This window comes from Apteryx rowi, unplaced genomic scaffold, assembly GCF_003343035.1.
Source record: "Apteryx rowi isolate R43461 unplaced genomic scaffold, aptRow1 scaffold_140, whole genome shotgun sequence".
NCBI lineage: Eukaryota > Metazoa > Chordata > Aves > Apterygiformes > Apterygidae > Apteryx > Apteryx rowi.
Window position 1 is genome coordinate 578,644 of NW_020447642.1, and position 19,532 is coordinate 598,175.

Sequence of the window (19,532 nt, forward strand, 5' to 3'; positions counted from 1 at the left end):
ATTAGGGGACTGGAGCATCTCTCTTATGAGGAAAGACTGAGAGAGCTGGGCCTGTTTAGCCTGGAGAAGAGAAGGCTGAGAGGAGATCTTATCAACGTGTACAAGTATCTGAAGGGAGGGTGTCGAGAGGATGGGGCCAGACTCTTTTCAGTGGTGCCCAGCGACAGGACGCGAGGCAACGGGCACAAACTGAAACACAGATGCTTCCATCTGAACATGAGGAAAAACTTTTTCACTGTGAGGGTGACAGAGCACTGGAACAGGTTGCCCCGAGAGGTGGTGGAGTCTCCTTCTCTGGAGATATTCAAAACGCGCCTGGATGCAATCCTGTGCAACGTGCTCTGGGTGACCCTGCTTGAGCAGGGGGGTTGGACTAGATGATCTCCAGAGGTCCCTTCCAACCTCAACCCTTCTGGGATTAAGATTGTAACACGATAGTATAAAGTCTTACTGGAAAGGGAAAGGAAGCTAGAAATCCTGGTTAGCGATCGCTGCTGCCTCTGTAATGAGTTTCTGCACCAGTAGGGGTGAAATTGCATGCCAAAATCGCCTGTAATTTATCCCTTGTTTAAACACGTAGCGGGAACCCAACTGCTGTTTTCGGAATCACGGAGTTTAACTTATCAGCATACGATTGAACAAAAGCTTTCTCTCGTTTGGTATAACGCAGCTGGTGGTGCTTTAACGACCAGCAAAGCCCACATCAGGGCACCGCAGTTCAGCAACGAGAGAAACGGTGAAAACGCAGAGCGCCTACGGACGCGTAGAGCGGCCAGCGAGCAGGAGGGGCCGTCGAGGTGCCCCGGAGCCGCTCCGGCCCGTGCAAGGACCGCCCGGGGCGCTGCGTTGGGATCGCTCCCTTCGTGCTGCTCTGTGGTTTCGTACCCGAAGGTGACGTAGTTGCCAGCAAAATGACGGAGGCAGCTGTCTCCTTGGAGGAAGGAATTCCCCCTCGAAAGCATGTTCCCCGCAAAATGCCCCGATGCTTCGAGCTACTTTACGGAAACTTGCATTCTTTACATTCCTAAACTCTCCCACCAGGAAAACTTCATTCGCTGTCTCAAAAGCGCAGCGGAAGAGGGCAGAATATCCCTCCACCAAACCAGTGATTTTGCAGACAATGAAATTGCTTACGGATACGCAGGTTGCAAGGAGAAGGAGAGCTGCGTGGCAGTGGCTCGCGAGGTCTGGATCCAACTCCTGGAGCCCTAAAGCTTTACCACACAACACACTAAAATAACTGCTCTTAAGTTTCTCAATTGCCTGTGCATGAAAAGGGATTTATTTTTCTCCTGCTTGATTACAAGCTGCTTGCAGCAGAGCTATCTTTCATTGCGCCTGTGGTGTTCAGCACAAGAGCTCAACGGCAGCACGGCACAAATCCTGAGCAGCCCATCGAACGCAGCGTCGTGGCGCAGACCAGCTGCCAGGACCTCAGCTCAGAAAGCCTGGCTCTTTCACTGCCCCTTATTGACCAAAAAGCGTTTGTTTTCACGTTTCCCGCTGCGGTTCGAGGTGACGGCATCGGCTGCAAGGCGCGCTCCGAGGGGATGGTGACAGCGACACGCTGGTCCGAAAGCAAAGCCCCGAGCTCAAACCACACCAAACACCTACAACGAGCTTTCAGTTGCTACCTGGGCAGCGTTAAAGGCGGTAGATGGGCAAAACCAAGAAGAACAGCAGCAAGCCCGGACGTTTCCGCCCAGGAGGAGAATACGGGGCGCACTACTTTTCCATGCAATGTTACTATGGTGATTTCACTAAGGACAAAATACCCCCGTGTTTATGACAGCCGTGGTTACACACCAAAGCTCACAAGACATTAATCTGCCCAATTAAACAAACAGCACCAGGGTTTGAGAAGAATAATCAAAAAGCAATTATATAATTATAATATGAGGCTATCGGCGCCCACCCCGCCAGGCGCGAAGGTCAAGTGCGTTATATTAACTAGGTATTTGCCCACTGAAAACCTGCAGCTTGGTGCACGAGATCATTATTTGCAGTTTTATTAATAACAAAGAGGATTGCCAGCCCTATGTCATTTACTTACGCCAACATGAAATGTCTGGCAGAAATACTGCACTAAATCACAGGCAAATTGCCTGCACGCGACAGATCTAACCGTATGAAACTATTACACGCTAGAAAATGCATATACTTTAAATATACTTTCCTCACTTTATAAAGATGTGGTGGATTTTGCTAACTGTTTAGAGCTCAACATTACTGAGAATCTACGAGCCAAGGGCCCGCGTTTTGCCAGTTAACGCTTTACTGCAAATCACTCCTTTGAGCAGAAGCCATCCGCTGCACGGGGAGAGGCTGCGGCTGCGGCGGCTAGTGGGCAACGGGCCCGTCTGGGGCTGCTCAGAGGCCTCGTTTTAGCACTAGCATCTTCCCCCTTTGCTTTTCGCTAACGGTAAAGATCTCCACGAAGCACTCGGACGAACGCGTGGGTGCCGCAAATTCGGTTCTCGCCAGAAGCAATTCACTCGCCCAAAGGCAGAGCTGCACCAGGTTCGGCGGCACGCGGCTGGGCTCTGCATATTTATATATGTGTATATGTGTGTGTACATATTTATATACATACGTACACACACACATATATATATATATAAAAGCACCCAAATCTCTGGTAGAGCAAAGACTCACTTTGTATTCCTGAACTTGGGCATTTTCACACTTCACAAATTCTGTTAGCTTCTCACTTCCTCCGGACCTTGGGAAATGTAAACAAATGTAAATAAATGCAAGACTGGTCACAAAAATTGCTGGGAAGGAAAGAGAAAGTTCCTGCCTTTTTTTTTTTTTTTTTTTTTTTTTTTTTTTTTTTAAATCAACCCCCCTGTGATTTAAATGCACGCAACCAGAGAAAGCTCACATCACCCTAACTTGGAGAACAGCTGCTCAGCAAAGGGGAAATCAAACCGGATGTAACTAAAGGAGCCTGGACAACGAGACAGCAGCCCAGGTCTCTTCCAGTAGCTCATCATCCGACTTCCCAACGGACAAAGGAGGATTTTGCTGGAATTACAGCCTGCAACGCAAGCAATAACCCGCTACCATCTTGTCTAACAGTGGCAACTGCCCTGATGCCTTACAGATTTATTTTTCCAGACCTCTGCTCTCCCCGCACCTTTCTCCTTATCCTTTTCCCTGGCAGATGCAGGTTCGTACTGTGGTGGCTTGGAGCAAGGAGCTTCCTTACGCTGAAGAGACGGCACCAAGCTCTAGGATAAATTCTTTCACGGCAGAGACATATTTAATTTCATTACCTGAGTGACAGGAAGCTATTCACTGCTTGCACCAGGCCTGCTATTAAAGCAATTATTCGGGATCAATGGAGTACAGCGACGGGATTTACATCTTGCCTCGTAGCAAGGCAAAGCAACTGCTTCCCAAGGCAGGCCGGACGCGTAGCATCCTCTAAAGATGCCTGCAAACCCGTGAGCGTCCAGTCTAATAAACCTCCCTTTCTGGGCACTTTCCCCTCTTGCATTCCGTGCGTATCCCCAGCCGGGCGTGCAGAAGGCTGCAGGGCGCGGGGCCGCAGCGCAGAGGCGCTCGCGAAGGTGTTGGGGCCAAGACCAGTGCCTCCTTGTGTGCAACGGTACCTCCAAACCCCGCGCAAACCCTTGCAACCAGAACAGCAAAAGCTGGAAACCACCACCAACTCCCACGCTCTCAACGCAACCCAAAAACGGGGAGCACCGAGGCGACGAGCTGCATTCAGGACTCGTGGGTCCCCATCCAGAAGTTAACTCAGCAGCTTCGCTCCCGCTGCGGGACCCTGCTGAAAACCACCCAGGGCTGCTCCGCTGGAAGCAACCCTGTCCCCGGGGCACATGGATGGGCAGCTGCTTCACACGGACCTGAAATAAGCCACTGCTGCGGTTCAGTAAGACGCAATGACAGATCTCTGCTTTTCCTTTCCCTCCCTCTCCTCCCCTCTTATCTTTAAAGCCAGAAGATACCAGCAGCCTCCAAGTGCTTTTGGGTGCAGTATCTGCAAATCTCACGCATGTTGTAACGGTGAAGAATCACTCCCATGCTAAAGATCAAGGCAGCTTTAAAACGGAGGCCAAAGCCTGCACCAGATATCATCGCCAGCTTTTTCTTGCCTACAGTTTATTTTATGTTACGTCTTAAACTGGCCTGTCTTTTTTTTTTTTTTTTTTTTTAAATAGCAAGTGACCTTCATTTAACTCTGCCACGCTTGATGATTTAACAGCAGATGCAGAACAGCCGCCTCCGTAGCTCAGCTGCAGGGAAGCTGCCCCACCGCGCGCCCCTTCTGGCTGCCCCTCGCACAGCCTGTTCCGGGGTAACTCCACGTTCTTCCCCAAGAGTTTCACCTTTCCCATCCCGGCCGCGCGCCGCAGCCGGCATCGCCTGCTCCCTGCCCGTCCGACCCTCAGCGGGAAGCTTCATCTCCAAACGCCGCGACTACCCCGCTCTCCGACTGCTCCTCCGGAAAGCCAGGAGCCCCGGGCTCGGTAAGCGCGACAGAGCGAGCGTGGTTATTTTACGCTCGGCAGCACGTGCTGCGTGCTCTCCACGTGCCGAAAACGCGATCCCGCCGCCCAACACAAGCGTCCTCCGCGCCTCGCTCGGTGGTGGCACGCGAAAGCCCTTCCGCAGCCAGCTCCACGTGCAGCCCCGAAGGGAAGAGGGGCACCAGCCTTCCAGCTAACCTCAGCCGGGACGAGGCCACTCAAGAGACTCCGGGAAAACATATGCACCGAACCATACACGCAAGGGAGGGAGCTGCAAGCGAGGAACTCCTAGAAGAAAGACTCCAGCTCCCAGCTTGCTCGCGGCCCGTGGATGGAAATCGCCCCTCGAGGCGCCAGGATGGAGCCAACTGCTCTGCTCGGATTCTGCCAGCATTGGGAAACGGTTCCAACGGCAAAACACCGGATGGGATCTTCTCCTCTCCTCCCATGCACTACACGCACAAGAGACGCGCTTCTTCTGACACCTCTCGACTAGCATAAGTCGGGTATTCAGCCCTTCCAGCGAGCAAGGGATATAAAATTGAATATAAAACGCAACAGCACAGACCCGATTTTAGAGCCCGTTTCTCCTCCCAGGGAAGCTGGTGACCGAGTTCAGCAGCAGCGCGATCCAACTTCAACTGATGATGCAAATGCTCGGCTGGGCTCTGTCCAATTTGGTGCATTTAATGCCTTGTGCCTTCTCCACACAGATCGATTTTTGCACTGGGTTTATGAGGGGTAATTAATATTCATTCAGAATTAAGCAGAATAAGATTCCCAATGCATGAGGATGTTTATTATTTATTCATACTTAAGGGTTGTTAGATTAATCTATTTTAAATTACTGCATGCTGCCAGGCACCATTACTATAATTTATTAGGATAACTCCAGTGGTTTATTTCACTCCGACGTAACCTTGTAGAAGGTGCATGTTGCTTTTCGAAGGCTCCCATGCAGCAGTTTTTACTCTTATTAACAGAGCACAGCGACAAGCCCCCTTCCCTACAGGACTACGTCTCCCTGTTCGCCTTTCGGACCGGGCTTCCCAGGCTTCTGTCGAGCAGAAACGGCTGCTCCCGGGAGATCGACAGAAGTGGTACTTGGAGCAAGGGGGTACGAGCAGGGAGGTAAAGTCTTTGCCTTGGTACTCTGGGAAAAGCCTCACCTCGTTTCTTTAAAAAAAAACAAAAACACCTACATGTTTGCTTAAAAGCTGCAGTTACCATTATTACATTTAATTGCTACCCGCAGGCGCTCAAAACGAGACAGGCTTTTATGAAATTTAATTATTTTCTTTCCACTGGGACTTGCAAGGTAAAGGTGGAATTACAGCAAAAAAGGCCGCTGCTCGCACCGAGCGAAGGCCCCTCGCGTTGACGTCGACGGGCCAGCGGCACGGCCGCGGCGCGCAGCTCCCCGCGACGTCGTCCGCATTTGCCTCCGCTGGACCATTTGCAGGTGTCCTTCGCTCATTTTGGAGGGGGGAAAAAAAATTCGGACGTGATAAAAGACCAAACCACTGAGCGTGAACCCATCATAATTACGGCAAGCATTACTTTGCTCAATTCCGTGCTTCCAGGCAGGCTAGACGGAGCATACGCGGCATGCCCCAGCCGAACAGTGGGATTCTCCCCGCTCCCGACACCAGCTTTGGGCAAGTCCTTGTCACAGCAGTAAAATGAGGGAAACCACGCATACGAGACTGGCTGCAAGTCAATCGATCAATACCTGTGAATCACTTTAAACAACATTTTTCTCAGCTTCGAAAACCCGCGTTTTGGCAGACGCGGGGGGAAGAGCACGCGACGTGCTGATGCAGGACAGATTAAAGAAAAGAGCACGCTTTGAACCTCACCCTCCAGCCGAGCGGCGGCGATCGACTGCCGGACCCCCAGCACGCCTAAAGGTTTCTCCCCGCAAACTGACGCTCCGCTACAAACTCTTCTGAACCGAACTGCTTCATCAGAATCTCCTGAGAGTAGACGCAGCCACAAGGAAAAAAGACTAACTCTTTAATATAAAAGAAAAAAGGCCTCCTTTGAGTAAAACAAATGATTTTCTAACAAAGAATGTCCTGGGGACAGGAAGGCAACGTCTTGCTTTTGATGCTACAATACTGTACTGTAGATTAATGGTTTCACAGTTAAGATTTTCCCCAATTATAAATCTCTTATAGCAAGTAACAAAATATAATTTAGTCTTCTCTAATGGAAGACTAAATTTCAGCTATTCTTTGACTGCTGGCATTCAGATAGGGAGTTTAAGAGCAATCTAAGAAAATTATCTCAGTATTTCTTTCCTGCAGCGCCTACCACTGAATATTATGCTTTGATGTTTGGGAGCATGCCCTTGCCATACATGCAAATAACATTGCAGTGTTTAGACTTTTGTCCCATTTAGCCTTTTTGTCCCCATACTTTGATGAACAACGGAGTAAAATGCTGGCCCCAATAGGGCCAATCTCCCAAGCGGGGAAAAATTTACTCTTAATCTTTGGTTGATCGAGCTGGCCAAAACCACACTAACAGCGTAGTCCTTCCATGACAATCAAGAACAGAAATATTTAGCTTCTGTGAATACTACACCTCAGCCACCCACCAAAACGCAGCGCTCCTTCTCGGACCCGACCGCTAAGTCGGGCTGGGAACCAAAACCACCGCTTTTAACTCGTGGCTTTCCCCTCCGGGAGGTTTGACCAAGCAAATACAAAACACATCCAATATTTTTGACACCTGGTAGGCTGTTATTTTAAACACAGTTTCAATAGACTACAAAAGTTGATACTGTTAGAGGCTTGAAAATATACAATCTCATTAAAAAACGCTGGCACTTAGAAAGATCTCTGGTGGCCAATCACAGCTTGGGGAGTGCAGTAATTTATAACTTTGATCCCCACAGCTAAACCATTTAATCTGATAATAAACATCAATCACTGATTTTTATTGCACCATTTTGCAGTCTGAGCAGAAAACCTTGCTCTTGCGGACAAATTAGGCACCCCAAAGTGACTCTTGCAAATAAATGCCAACTTTAATATTCAGCACTAAAATTCCATGGGATCAATTTTTTATTTAAGCGCTACTGAAGCTAGAAAAAAGTTTGTAATTACAAAAATAGCTACAATGACAATTCAAAGCAGCATAACAGCATCTGGTGAGTGGAAGGCTGCCTATTTAGCGGCTCAGTGGCAACACATACTTACCTTTATGTCTGCTACAGTGGCTGCCAGAAAGTTAAGTGCGTCCAGATATTCTGCGTGACAGTCCATAACTCACCATTAAAAGTGACGCAAGATCCTGTGATGTTCACACGCAGACTCTCCTGTTGGCTCGAGGTACTAATCCGCACTCTACCTCTCAATAACACGGGGAAATGCAATAGTCAGGCATAGTACATCGTGCAAGTGGATAACTGCCAGAAAAAATAAATCAGATGGAGTCCATTAATATGTAACTGTGCCCAAAACACCATTAATTCAGATACTCTTTCCAAACCAGAGAGCTACTTAAGAAATAACTGAAATAATGATTTTCCTTTGAATGCATCAAGCGTAATCACTGCTTAACATTGGATTTTTGCACTCAGTAGAAAAAGGTATTTCTTCAGTATGCATTCTGAAATGTTTTTCATAAACTAATATTTTCCAAGTTACAAAGATATACAGTAACCAAGCCCCAGCAGGAGCGGCCCCCGGCACCTGGGGCCGGGCCAGGGATGTGGCTTGTTCGCAGGATGAAAAGAAGAGAGAAGTGGTCAGACTGCACTCCAGCACAGAATTAACATTCACAGACAAGCCACTGTCTGAAGGAATTTTTAATATTTCCATAAAGCTCAGGACTCTAACCAGTGGAAGCATACGCTAATGCTTGACCATCACTGTATCCAAACAGACAGAAAATGTGTACTTATGTCAAAATTCAATCAATTGTACATATTGATCTTCCTTAATTACCTCCCCAGAGCATACGCTACTCCAAGGAGCTTTGCTGACATGAAAAATGTATCACCTTTGCGTCAAGCACGGAAAATATATGAAGGCAGTTAAATTCATGCCTTATATTCTTTCAAATCTATGAATACATTTTAGTTACTGATTAGAAGTATTGGATCTACTCGAAGTGAGCTTTCCAGTTGTCTCCAGCAAAGTCTCTAGTGTGTAGGTAAAATTGCTTTAACAGACTCACATCAGCAATTTTGTAAGTGTTGCATTAAATCCAGACAGTGTTTTTCATCTCAAGACAGAAAAAACGCATATTAATCCACCAGCAAAGCAATGCATTAAGAATTTTAAACATTTTTGTCGGTATCAAAAAAAACATAATACATTCTTTGCTAGACAAGATACTGCATCATTTTGGTTCATTTGGAGGCCATTTGCTAACTTTATTAGGCAACATTCAGATGATTGATTTCAAAAGGATATTCACTGTAGAAACAGGCTTTGTTTCTGAAGACAGTAATTAGGTTAACCTCATGAATAAACCCTTTATATCAGCAGCCTGTATAAAGGGAAAGCAAAAAAAAAAGATGTAGAAGAAAATGAGAAAAATAATTTCACACAGAGGGAAAAAGCTTGCATCTATGTATAGCGCCCTCCGTTTGAGGCTTTTAAAACAATTAACATACTCGGATTAAAACTTCACAGTACCCCACGTACCACGAATGTACGGACAGATCGTCCTGCAAGCGGCCCAGGCGCAGGCTGCCACGTTCGATGCTGCAAGGTGAAAACAGGTCAGAGGGGCACAACCACAAGCTGAAAATGCCAGGAGCTGCGAGCAGCCTTCCTGAGCAGCAGGAGAGCAGCAGCAGAGCGCAGGTCTGCCGCAGAGTCCATTGCCTGGATTTAAAAACGATGAGCGCGCACACACACGAGTTGTGGGTGCCCAGATCGAGTCACCCAGCAGGGATTTGCGGACGTGTTGCGGGAACAGAGGTTTCAGCAACCGCTCAGCCCATCCTCACCTGGAGGCCCCGTGACTCGAGACGCTCGGTATTGCCGGCCATGGGTCTAAGGGGCTTTTCCAAAGCGGCACGCCAGCAGCAAGCTCAAAACAAAACTGCTAGGAAGTGTCCTGCCTCTTAGCTCCAACACCAAGCCATAAACCACAACCACTTCCATACATGCAAATACTCAGAATAATTTACTGCAAAGACACCTAGGGTAAAAAGGGAGGAAGTCTTGCAAAAAATGCAAAGGTAGGCTTAAGCTAATTTAGGCAGAATAAATGCAAGCTAAGTAACAGGAGATATTCGATACAAGGAAAACCCTCATTTAACACACGCTCTCTGCCACCGTGACCATCGGTGGTGCAGGGGCTACAGCACGGCCACGTTACCAATCTGGAGGGCAGCAGCCACCCTCGTGCCTCTTTGGAGCAAGATTAGCTCCAAAACATGCCAAAAAATTAAAAAGCATGCAGGCCTCAAATGAAATTTCAAATAAGGTCATTTGACATCTTAGCATGGGCCGTTCCTCACGACTTCAGGAAAAGGCACATAACCCACAGACGCGCAAGCTGTTAGCTTAACACAGTACAGCATGAATAGCGCTCGGTAGGAAACCGTGCTTAGCCTTAAAATCTGTATGCAAACAGGGTGCACCCTAACGGACAACACGCTGTGCAGCGTGGACGCAAATTTAGGATGCTTCAAAGCAGAAGGCAAACGAACGCAGGAGCAGGTCGGTCTGAAGAGCCGTGCCTCAACCTTAGCCTCACCTTCAGCACGTGCGGCTGGAGACGCAGCAGCGTGACACTCGTCCTGTTCGCAGACCGCTATTACACTTCAAGTCCCAAAACAATTTCAGGACACAGTGCACAGACCCAGGTCACCTCTGCTGTTACTCACTAGGAACATGTGAAGTCATTTTAAGAGCCATTATACAGGGTCTTAAGAAAGAGGTTATTCAGATCATACTTTCAGCAGCTTTCCCCTTCAGCAGAATAAACCATTATATTTCAGCACTAACAATGAGATTTTTTTCCTTGAGTCAGCTTTAAAGTAATGTTGACATTATAGTCAATACATTATATATCACTACATTTATGTCAGAACCTATTGGCATAAAAATAAATCAATATAAATACATAGCTTTTGTATTTAAATGAAGCCTTGTAATCCCACACCTTCCCTTCACTTTTCACTCAGCTTCTCATCTGTGTATCAATCATTTCTGGCAGATTTCAAACACTGGGTTATCAACTCTAGTGTCAACAGCAGCTATTTTAACTGAATTTTATATACAAAGACTGGAAAATCTGCTTTTGGAAGCTCCTTTTATAAGAAATTTCCATATCTTAAGTGTCACAAGTGAAGTTTTATTGTTAACCTCATATTCAAGGCAGGGTGCATTCTTAAATGAAGGTTACCCCAAGTTAGCCAGCTTGCATTAAAGCAACAGCAAAGACGAAGCAAGCTAGTTTTCAAACTCAGGTTAGCAGACCGACTTACCCAGGAATACCAGACTGGAAGCGATCACCCAGGTAACCATGCAGAAATTATCCAGTTTGGCAGGGGCGCACCAGGAACGCTGTGATATTGTTTTAAGAGACAATTCGCCAACACACCTCATTCTTGACCAACAGATTGAGCTGATTTGATCTCACTGATGTGCTATAAGATAGATATAAAAAGTGTATATAATAATATAAAATATAAATGACAAAAAAACAAAGATTGTCTGTAAGAAAACATTCACTGGCTCTGTGTCACATACTCTAATCAACGATGTCTTCACATTTATTTCTGAAGTATTTCCCTTTGCTCAAGGGAGTATGCCTGGGTATTTGTTTGATATCACTGCATGACTGATAGTGCTGTTCTTGCCTAGCCTGAGAATAAAAGCAGCGGCTTTTCACCGAAACACTGCTTCTACCTTTGCTTTCCAAACCAGTGGCTTCTCTCCAGGAGCACCGGCATGCTGCTTGCTTTGAGATTTTTCCATCAATTGCCATAAGTAAACCACTGCACCTAGGATGCTATAAGGCAGTTGCATCATTTACCTTTATTTGAAGTGGCCGGTTATGTTCAATCATTGGCACAGCTGACAAGAGAAACGCAAGATGCCAGCTACACTATTTCAGAATTACTGACATTAGCAGCTGTTTTATATCCAGAGAAACAGCTTTGTAAACATGTAAACAAGTCAGTTAATTAAGATTACTGTAACATAGATTTTAATAATTTGAGGAAGAGAACAGCCTGATGTTTATAGATCTGCAGATACTATATGAAAATTAAAGATACCAGAAAGAGTGAAATTTGCTCCTTCAGAGGAAACAGAACAGAAGCTATTTTCTTCCTTCTGTTTGCTGAAGGGCCCCACCTTTTGCTTGCAGAATGAAAAGATTTCAGCCCATAACCACATATATTCTAGGGCAGATATGCATGCCTGCCTTCAAAGGTCAAATCCAACTGAAACCTCTCCAGGGGCACCATTCCCAGCTGGATTAGTTAAAGTTGCCCCAGAACCCCTCCGTAATGCACTGAATAACACACCAGTCCCGAACACCAATTATTCCCCAGGATGTATCAGAAGGAGGGAAGATTTTGTAGAAAGCAGCTGTCTTGCCCCCAAACTGTCATTTCCACGGCGGCATCGCATTGCGTGCTCCGTTGGGAAAGTCGATGGTGGACTCTTTGCTTCCTTTTCTGGCATGTCCAATAGCTTTTTCAGTCCATTTTTCTCTTCATCTTCACATGACAAGGTGAGAGAGAAAAAAAATCAAGAACATACATCCAAGAACCAGTAAAGGGGAAGAATATACATTCCCTGTTTAAAAGGAGCTCCCTTTTTCTGGGGAAAATGGACCTGTGAAGTTGCCAGCAGCCTAAGCAAGGTGGACCAAACAGGTCCTGAGGAAATGGAGAGGACCAAGAATTACCTGGCTTGGATTCAAAAAGTCAGTTTAAGAGAACTGACATCTTTGGGGGACATCAGCCACCCAGTTGGTCACAGTGACCAAGTGCAGCAGAAACTTCTCCATCCCACTGAGATCCAGCAAGGGTGTACCATCAGAAGGAACTCTTGAAAGAGTTACAGAAAACATGGATTGCATTTGGCACAGGCTAAAAATGCCAATAATACCTGCAAGGGTTCTTTAGATTCATGAATCCCAGGGAAAGAACTAGCCCGATGGCTCAAAACGGCAGCGTTATGGCTTTCTAGTCACACACAGGCCTGAGAAGCAGCGTGTGAACATCCATGTCCTATCCAGATGGACCCATAATGATGTTAATTGTCTGAACAGGGCATGAATTATTTGCTAGGGAAGAGGCATACTCTGGAAGAGAAGGCTATGCTTCCTCAAGTTTTCGGAAGTGCAGATCCATCCCCCTCCAGGAAGATAGTCTCCAGGTTGTGAAAATGGCTTCCAGAGTGGTTAAAAGCCTCCTCGAGAGAGGGCTGGACACCAGAGGAGTGCGTGCATGGGAAAAATCAATCAGCAAACACAGTACTTTGGAACACCGTACTCCCTCAGTACCACAGTAAAAGCTTTCCCATCACAGTGGGAAAGCTTAGAGTTAGAAGAGGAGAAAGGAGGAGAAAGCCCCCAGGCACTGGTGGACAGAAACATCAGCTCGTTGGACTCTATTCTCTAGGAGGTAGCACCATGATTTAACACTGCTGGACACGCTGCTGTTAAAAACTTTTGCCATGCTCAAAGAATATATAGAGAACATGGAAGCTATGGATAGAAACCTGAGCCTGTGAAAAGCTATTTTGCTGGATAGGGATGCATAGGCCTCGGTGTTAACAGGGAGTGAAGGCAGAGAGCCGTTGCAGACTGCCAGTATTCCAGAATATTGCATATGCCCGCGTATGAAGTGCAACTCACCTTTCTAGCGGAAGAAAATCAGCTGTTTCTGCTTTTCTGCAGAGATGCAGAGTTTTAGCTGAAGCGGGTCTGAGACAAGTGTTCAGGTTCAGTTCAGGGTACAGGATATATTCAGCTATGTCTGAAAATAGATAATTTGGTCAGTTTTGGCCATCTACATTTTCCTAAAAAGCTTACAGACGCTCAGCTAGATTTCCATCAGCCTGTGCAGCAGCATCATAACCTGGGACCAAGCCTACAGAGCTCTTGGCTCTCTAGGTGCCTGTGCTGTAGAAGTCCATAAGCAGAGAAGAACAATATAAAAAGCATCATCATCATCTACACATACTTTACTGGAAAACGTTTGGACCACATTGGAAACATTCAACGACACATCCTGGAAGGAACTATTTGATTTGCATTTTCACACCTTTAAAACAATGATTGGCTAATGGAGCCAAAAAAAAGTAAATTTGGTCACTTTAGTACTCCACCATTTTTATCTGCATGACAAGAGACAAAAGAAACTACCTTCTACTGAACCTTTCTGGTGTTAATATTTGTCTTCAGAAAGCAGCCTCTGAAAACCATGTAAATAAGTGGCAGAAACAAATGATTGCAATTGCATCCTTGAAATAAGACCCTTTTTGTCCTAATACAGAAAATATTCCTTGTATATTAATGTGACAGTACTGACCTCTAGTGACAAGTTAATCATAGAATACACAAACATTTGTTAGAATAAACTGCACTTCTCACATCTTCCATCCTGATTAAATCTACTCGCCCAGAGCAACCTCACCTGCCCTAGGACAGGGAGCAAACCCCATCCGCAGTCTGCAACGGCTCTCCGCGTTCGCTCCCCGTTAACACCGAGGACTACGCATCCTTATCCAGCAAAACAGCTTTTCACGGGATGAAAACACTAAGATGCCAGAGTGAAAGTCTGCTGCTCAAATTAAACAAATCAGACGATGAAGAGATTGGTCCACAATTCAAAAGCCAAACAGTAAGTTACTGATTGCCGGCGCGTCCCCCCCATCCGCCAGGCACCTTGCACCGCGCTAAGCAGAAGCGCAAGAGCTATTCCATTTTTTAAAGAAAACAAGGCAACGTCACTTGCTTTTGTTTGGGAGCTGCAACGTCAGTACTGGCTCACAAGATATTCAGTTGGATATTATACTGTATCACCACCTCCTGCGGGCTGAACCCCTTTTCCACACTTGAGGAACAGCCCTCTCCTGCAGGGATTCGCAGTCTAAGGGCAACGAGACGGAGGTTAGAGGAAGAGAGGACACCAAGGGGAGCCGAGGCGGTTAGAGTCACTGCAGACGACATGGCCACGTGAGAGGGATTTATCGAGTGGGACATGGCGCTTGGCCAGTGGGCTCTCCAGGAGAGATCGGAGCTGCAGCGGTTGCCCAGAAAGCTGGCACGCGGCAGGGGCAGAAACGACGGTGCGGCGCACGCACGCAGGCATTGCTGCCGGGAGAAAACACTTCCGCAATTTTGGCTTGGGTGACCGTGCAAAAATATCCAGACTCTTGTCCAAAGTAGGAACAGAGACACGAAGTCGCATCCAGGTCTGGCTTCATCCCAGCCCCCTTCCGACCGGGGCGCCTGTTAGTGCCCGCCTCCCACTTCCCTGCTTTGTTGCGAGAGTTGGGAGATATCCTGGGCATCCACTTAAAAAAAAATAAATAAATAATAATAATCTATACAAGTTGCATCAATATTTTCTAAACAGGACTAAGAGAAGGCTAGCAAGCAGAAAAAAAGGCATCTTTCCCACTGCTCTGGGAAAAGGGCAATCACCTCCGTATTTTCTTGGATGGCATCGAGCACACATTGCTGACGCTAACATCGCCCTCAGCCTCCCCGCGTGGCTCCGTGCTGCCCCGGCGAGCGCGGCCGCCTGCGGCTATCCGTCAAGCTTGTTTTCTCGTTGCTGCTGCCACGAAGCTCTAGGTTTGCCTCATCTCAACTAACCTGCGCCCGATGCCAAACCAGCAGATGCCTCGTGCAAAATTTAGCCCTTCCCTCACCTGCCGCCCCAAAGCGGCGGTTTGGCCGCCCCATACCGGTGTCACCGGGACGGGGACGGATGCCGGCGGTTTGGGGCACGGAGCAGCAGAGAAGGGAGCCGCTCTCCCACGCCTGCACGAGGCATCCCAGCGGGCCCGGGATTAAACGCCGCCCGAGTCACCGGTGCTGCAGGCTGATCTGCAGCCTGCGCTGAAGGTCAGAGTAATTCCAGCCTGGCTCCGCAACAAGCAGCGTTAACTGCCCCCGCAGCGCGGTCGTGGCGTCCAAGGGCACGCTACCAAGTTTTTGCAGCAGTTGCTGCTTTGTTTGAATTCAGGTTATAACAGTGACAAGCACCATTTCCATTGCAGTTTCATCTCCTCGGAGATTTTTACATGCTTTAATTAGGATTTTACAGCTTTCTTTGAGGTGCCAAGAGGCAAGAGCCACGGGTGACAAATGGCTGTCGGGTGTTCCCGTTTCTATTTTTGGCGGGGAGAGAACGTGGCTTTAAAGCAACAGAAAAGCAGCGCGTGGTGCCCAAGGCTGCACCCAACGGGGAGAGGCTGATGGAAATGGAGAACGGCACCGCAGGGAAAGCGCCGTGCCCTCTCGTGGAAACCTATAAGTACGTCCTGCTCCCCCTTACGTACAGCTCCGTCTTCGTGCTGGGGCTGCTCCTCAACGGGGCCATGCTGTGGCTCAGCTGCTGCAGCGCGAAGGAGTGGACCTGCACCGCCGTCTACCTGGTGAACCTGGCCGTCGCGGACCTGCTGTACCTCTGCTCTCTGCCCTTGCTCGTTGTCAACTACGTCCTGCAGGACACGTGGCCTTTCGGAGAGCTGCTCTGCAAGCTGGTGCGGTTCTTGTTTTACGCCAACCTGTACGGCAGCATCCTGCTGCTGACTTGCATCAGCGTCCACCGCTTCCTAGGCGTTTGCTACCCGATCCGCTCGCTGCCCTACCGGACCCGGCGCCTGGCCGCCGTTGGCACGGTGGCATCCTGGGCGCTGGTGCTCCTGCAGCTCTTGCCCACTCTCGTCTACGCCCGCACCGGCGTTATCAACAACCACACCGTCTGCTACGACATGACGAGCCCCGAGAACCTCAGCAGCTACTACCCCTACGGCATGGCTTTAACGGCATCCGGCTTCCTCTTTCCTTTCCTCATCATCTTAGTCTGCTATTGCTTAATGATCAAAAGCCTGATCCGGACCACCGGGGACACCAACCCCATTGGAAGCGCTGCCCGAGCCAAGTCAATCCGAACCATTCTCCCGGTGTGCAGCCTTTTCACTGTCTGCTTACTTCCCTTCCATATCACCCGGACCATCTACCTCTTCGTTCGGGTGTACTGGGTAACTGACTGCCAACTCTTTCAACGCTGGAGCTTATTTTACAAGATCTGGAGGCCTCTGGTGAGCCTGAACAGTTGCATCAACCCCCTCCTCTACTTTCTTTCTGGTCAAACCAACAGGCTCATTTTGGAGCTGAGACTGCACAAGGCAGACCCTCTTGCTAGGCCTGCTGGGAATGCGAAGGGGACAGATGCCCAAAGACGACTTCCCCCATGCTGAGGGAGCAAATCCTGGAGGAAAGGGATCCCTGCTAACTCTGCAACACTGCAGATTTGTTCCGCTTTACTGAGTATATGACCTGGAGAAGAGCCATAAAACTCACCTGCACAATGGAAGAGATACCACATAACTACAGTTTCCCTAGCTAAGACGAACTTTGGTGAGGACAAGTTTGGGGAAGAACAAAAGGAAGTACATTTATGAAGGAATAATGGACTAGTTATCATAATTTCCTGGATCAGCAGTGAATAATAAATAAAGCTGAAATGCACCCTTTCCAAAAAAATACACCTACTACTTCTAACTATAAAGAGGACTGTGAACACAAATGATGGTGAATAACCAAGGAAGGTGCACCAAAACAGAGGTAAGCAATTGCCTGCAGTCATTAGTTAGGTACCAAATGTTTAAAATGCTATGATTGTACTTTAAAAAGCCAAATCAAGGATGATAATTGCTTTCACTCCCCTCTATTTCCTTAGCTGGGTCTGTCACATCAGCATCTTCACTGAAGGGAGCGACTTTTCTTTTGCTAGCCAGGACTATCAGTCCTAAATGCACTATGAAAAGAGGTCTTTGCCTTACATATAACACATTTCAGAAAACCTAACAACTGCAGTTAATCTCCAAAGCATCTTCAGACGCAGCTTAGCTGTCCTGCAAATCAGAACAGCAGCAGGAGCCAACAGTTCTGGGCAGGTCACTAACCAAGTAGTTGGGGTTTGCCTACCATAAGACACTTAGAAACATGAACACTGTTCCTATGATCCCCTCTCAGTGCGGCAACCTCCAGCGCACACAGCATCACTGCGGTAAAGGCCTGGTTCAGAAAGCTTCGGTTCTCTTTGCAAAGGCGGCTCCGGCCAAGAAGCGTTCACAGGAAAGGCAAGGTTCTGATTTCTTCCCCACCCATGCCAAGTCCCATCGCGCTTCATTTAAATGTTGTGGGCATTATGGGATAACAACAAGCTTTGACTATTCGTACAAAACTTAATATGCAAGAACCAGACCAAGGACCTTAGCAGGTACCGTAACAGAGACGCAACTGGTGCTGTTAATCACTTCCAACCCCCATATTTGAGCTATAGGCAGCTGCAGACCCATCGCTGCACACAGTGGCTGAGCGATAGCCCCTTTGTTCACGCTAAGGGAAGAAGCAATTATTCAGAGAGGAAGCAAGGCAAAACAGCAGGAGCTGCCAGCTATGCAAGACCTAGAAAACACTACAAGAGCAAGAGGAGCTTCCTTTTGAGACTGACAACAAATGATCCAGCTGGGACACTGACTGACCACATCTCCAAGAGCATCAGAATCAAAAAAAAAGCAGAAAAGCAGTCATGGGATACCCCTGAGAAGAAACAGAGACAAACAAAAGCAAAAAAACCCCTTTACCTTCAAACGTCCCAGAGCACTTCCAGAAGAGTTCTGGGCAGAACTGCATTTGCCCCTTCCCCACCTGAACACAGCTGCTGCAGTTGCAGTAACATGGGCAAACAGGACTAGTGAATCCAGACCAAGCCACTGAGACAGCCAAGGCAGCTCCTGTTTCCTTCTCTAACGTTCAACAGAGGCTTGGCAACGAGACAGAGCAGCTTCAGTTTCCAGTACGTTCATTCAGATTCAGCTGAGCTTGGTAACTACTGAAGGCCACCATACCTGACAGCCGAGCGGTGAGCCAAGCAAGCCGATTCCAGCACTGCCCTTCGCAGGAAAGGACGAACAAAATCATTCCTGGTGTCTTGGTCAGGGGCCAAAGATGGGCGCTCTGGGAGGTTCAGGATGAAGAAAATTTCACTACTGTTGCTGTTATGGTTAAAGACTTCCAAGGTCCTGGAGAATAGAAAGCTTATTCATAAGTTCTATCTTTGTAGTACACATACTTTTGCTATGCTGTGCTGAGTGACCAGTATTTATCAAAAAAAAACCAAATCTGCAAACACATTTACTTACTTGGAGAACACCATGAGACCTGAAGCACTGCAGCGTCTTCAAGACAGCTGTTCCATTACTGAATGTTTGAGAGTTATTTCATGATTTGAATAAATGGGAAGTTTAAGTATTTACAGAGTATTTCTGCTTCAAACGTTTCCTTTTAGAGCAGTCTGCATAATATAGCACACCATGTGCACATAGGTCTAGGGATAACTGGCTTCCCCTTCATGCCAGTGCACATCTGCCCCATCCAACAACACACAGCATGAATACATTAAGAAAAGAGATTTTTTTGTGTTGCTCAAAGACGCAGCTCATTTGAACAGCTCTGCTTTGTCACTTGGCTTGACCATCTGCACAGCAAGAGAACCAGTAAAATAGCACCTACAGTGGTAAGATACTCAAAGGAATAATAACCAATTTTTGAAATGAAAATGAGAAAATCTATTGAGAAGTCCAGTGATAAGGAAAAGATCTGTCAAAAGGAGAGGGAGGAAAAAAAATAAAAAAAGAAAAAAAAGGAACCATCCTGAAGACCTTGGGTATTCCCCACTCCTCAAGGCACCCACTGCGAGCAGCAGGAGCAATAGACAGGAGATGGATAACACAGTTCATACTCTTAAGTTACACCTCTCTCCGAAATTCTTCTAGATATTTTAATAAAATACTGTGTCGA

General features: G+C 47.4%; 1 protein-coding gene and 1 long non-coding RNA gene across 2 annotated transcripts; one reads left to right on the forward strand and one right to left on the reverse strand.

The window, feature by feature from the left end:
• Window positions 1-5,115: 5,115 nt before the first annotated feature.
• Window positions 5,116-18,742, reverse strand: LOC112961999. The gene is made up of 8 exons (XR_003252189.1): window positions 18,581-18,742; window positions 13,344-13,464; window positions 12,004-12,198; window positions 10,957-11,118; window positions 10,224-10,352; window positions 7,779-7,914; window positions 6,359-6,513; window positions 5,116-5,675 (listed from the first exon to the last, which is right to left on the reverse strand). It is a non-coding gene; the product is annotated as an uncharacterized LOC112961999 (long non-coding RNA).
• On the forward strand, window positions 15,846-16,949 carry LOC112961998 (P2Y purinoceptor 3-like). Its single transcript, XM_026057815.1, has one exon. It carries the CDS (start codon window positions 15,917-15,919, stop codon window positions 16,922-16,924), a length of 1,008 nt encoding a protein of 335 aa, XP_025913600.1. The 5' UTR covers window positions 15,846-15,916; the 3' UTR covers window positions 16,925-16,949.
• Window positions 18,743-19,532: the final 790 nt, after the last annotated feature.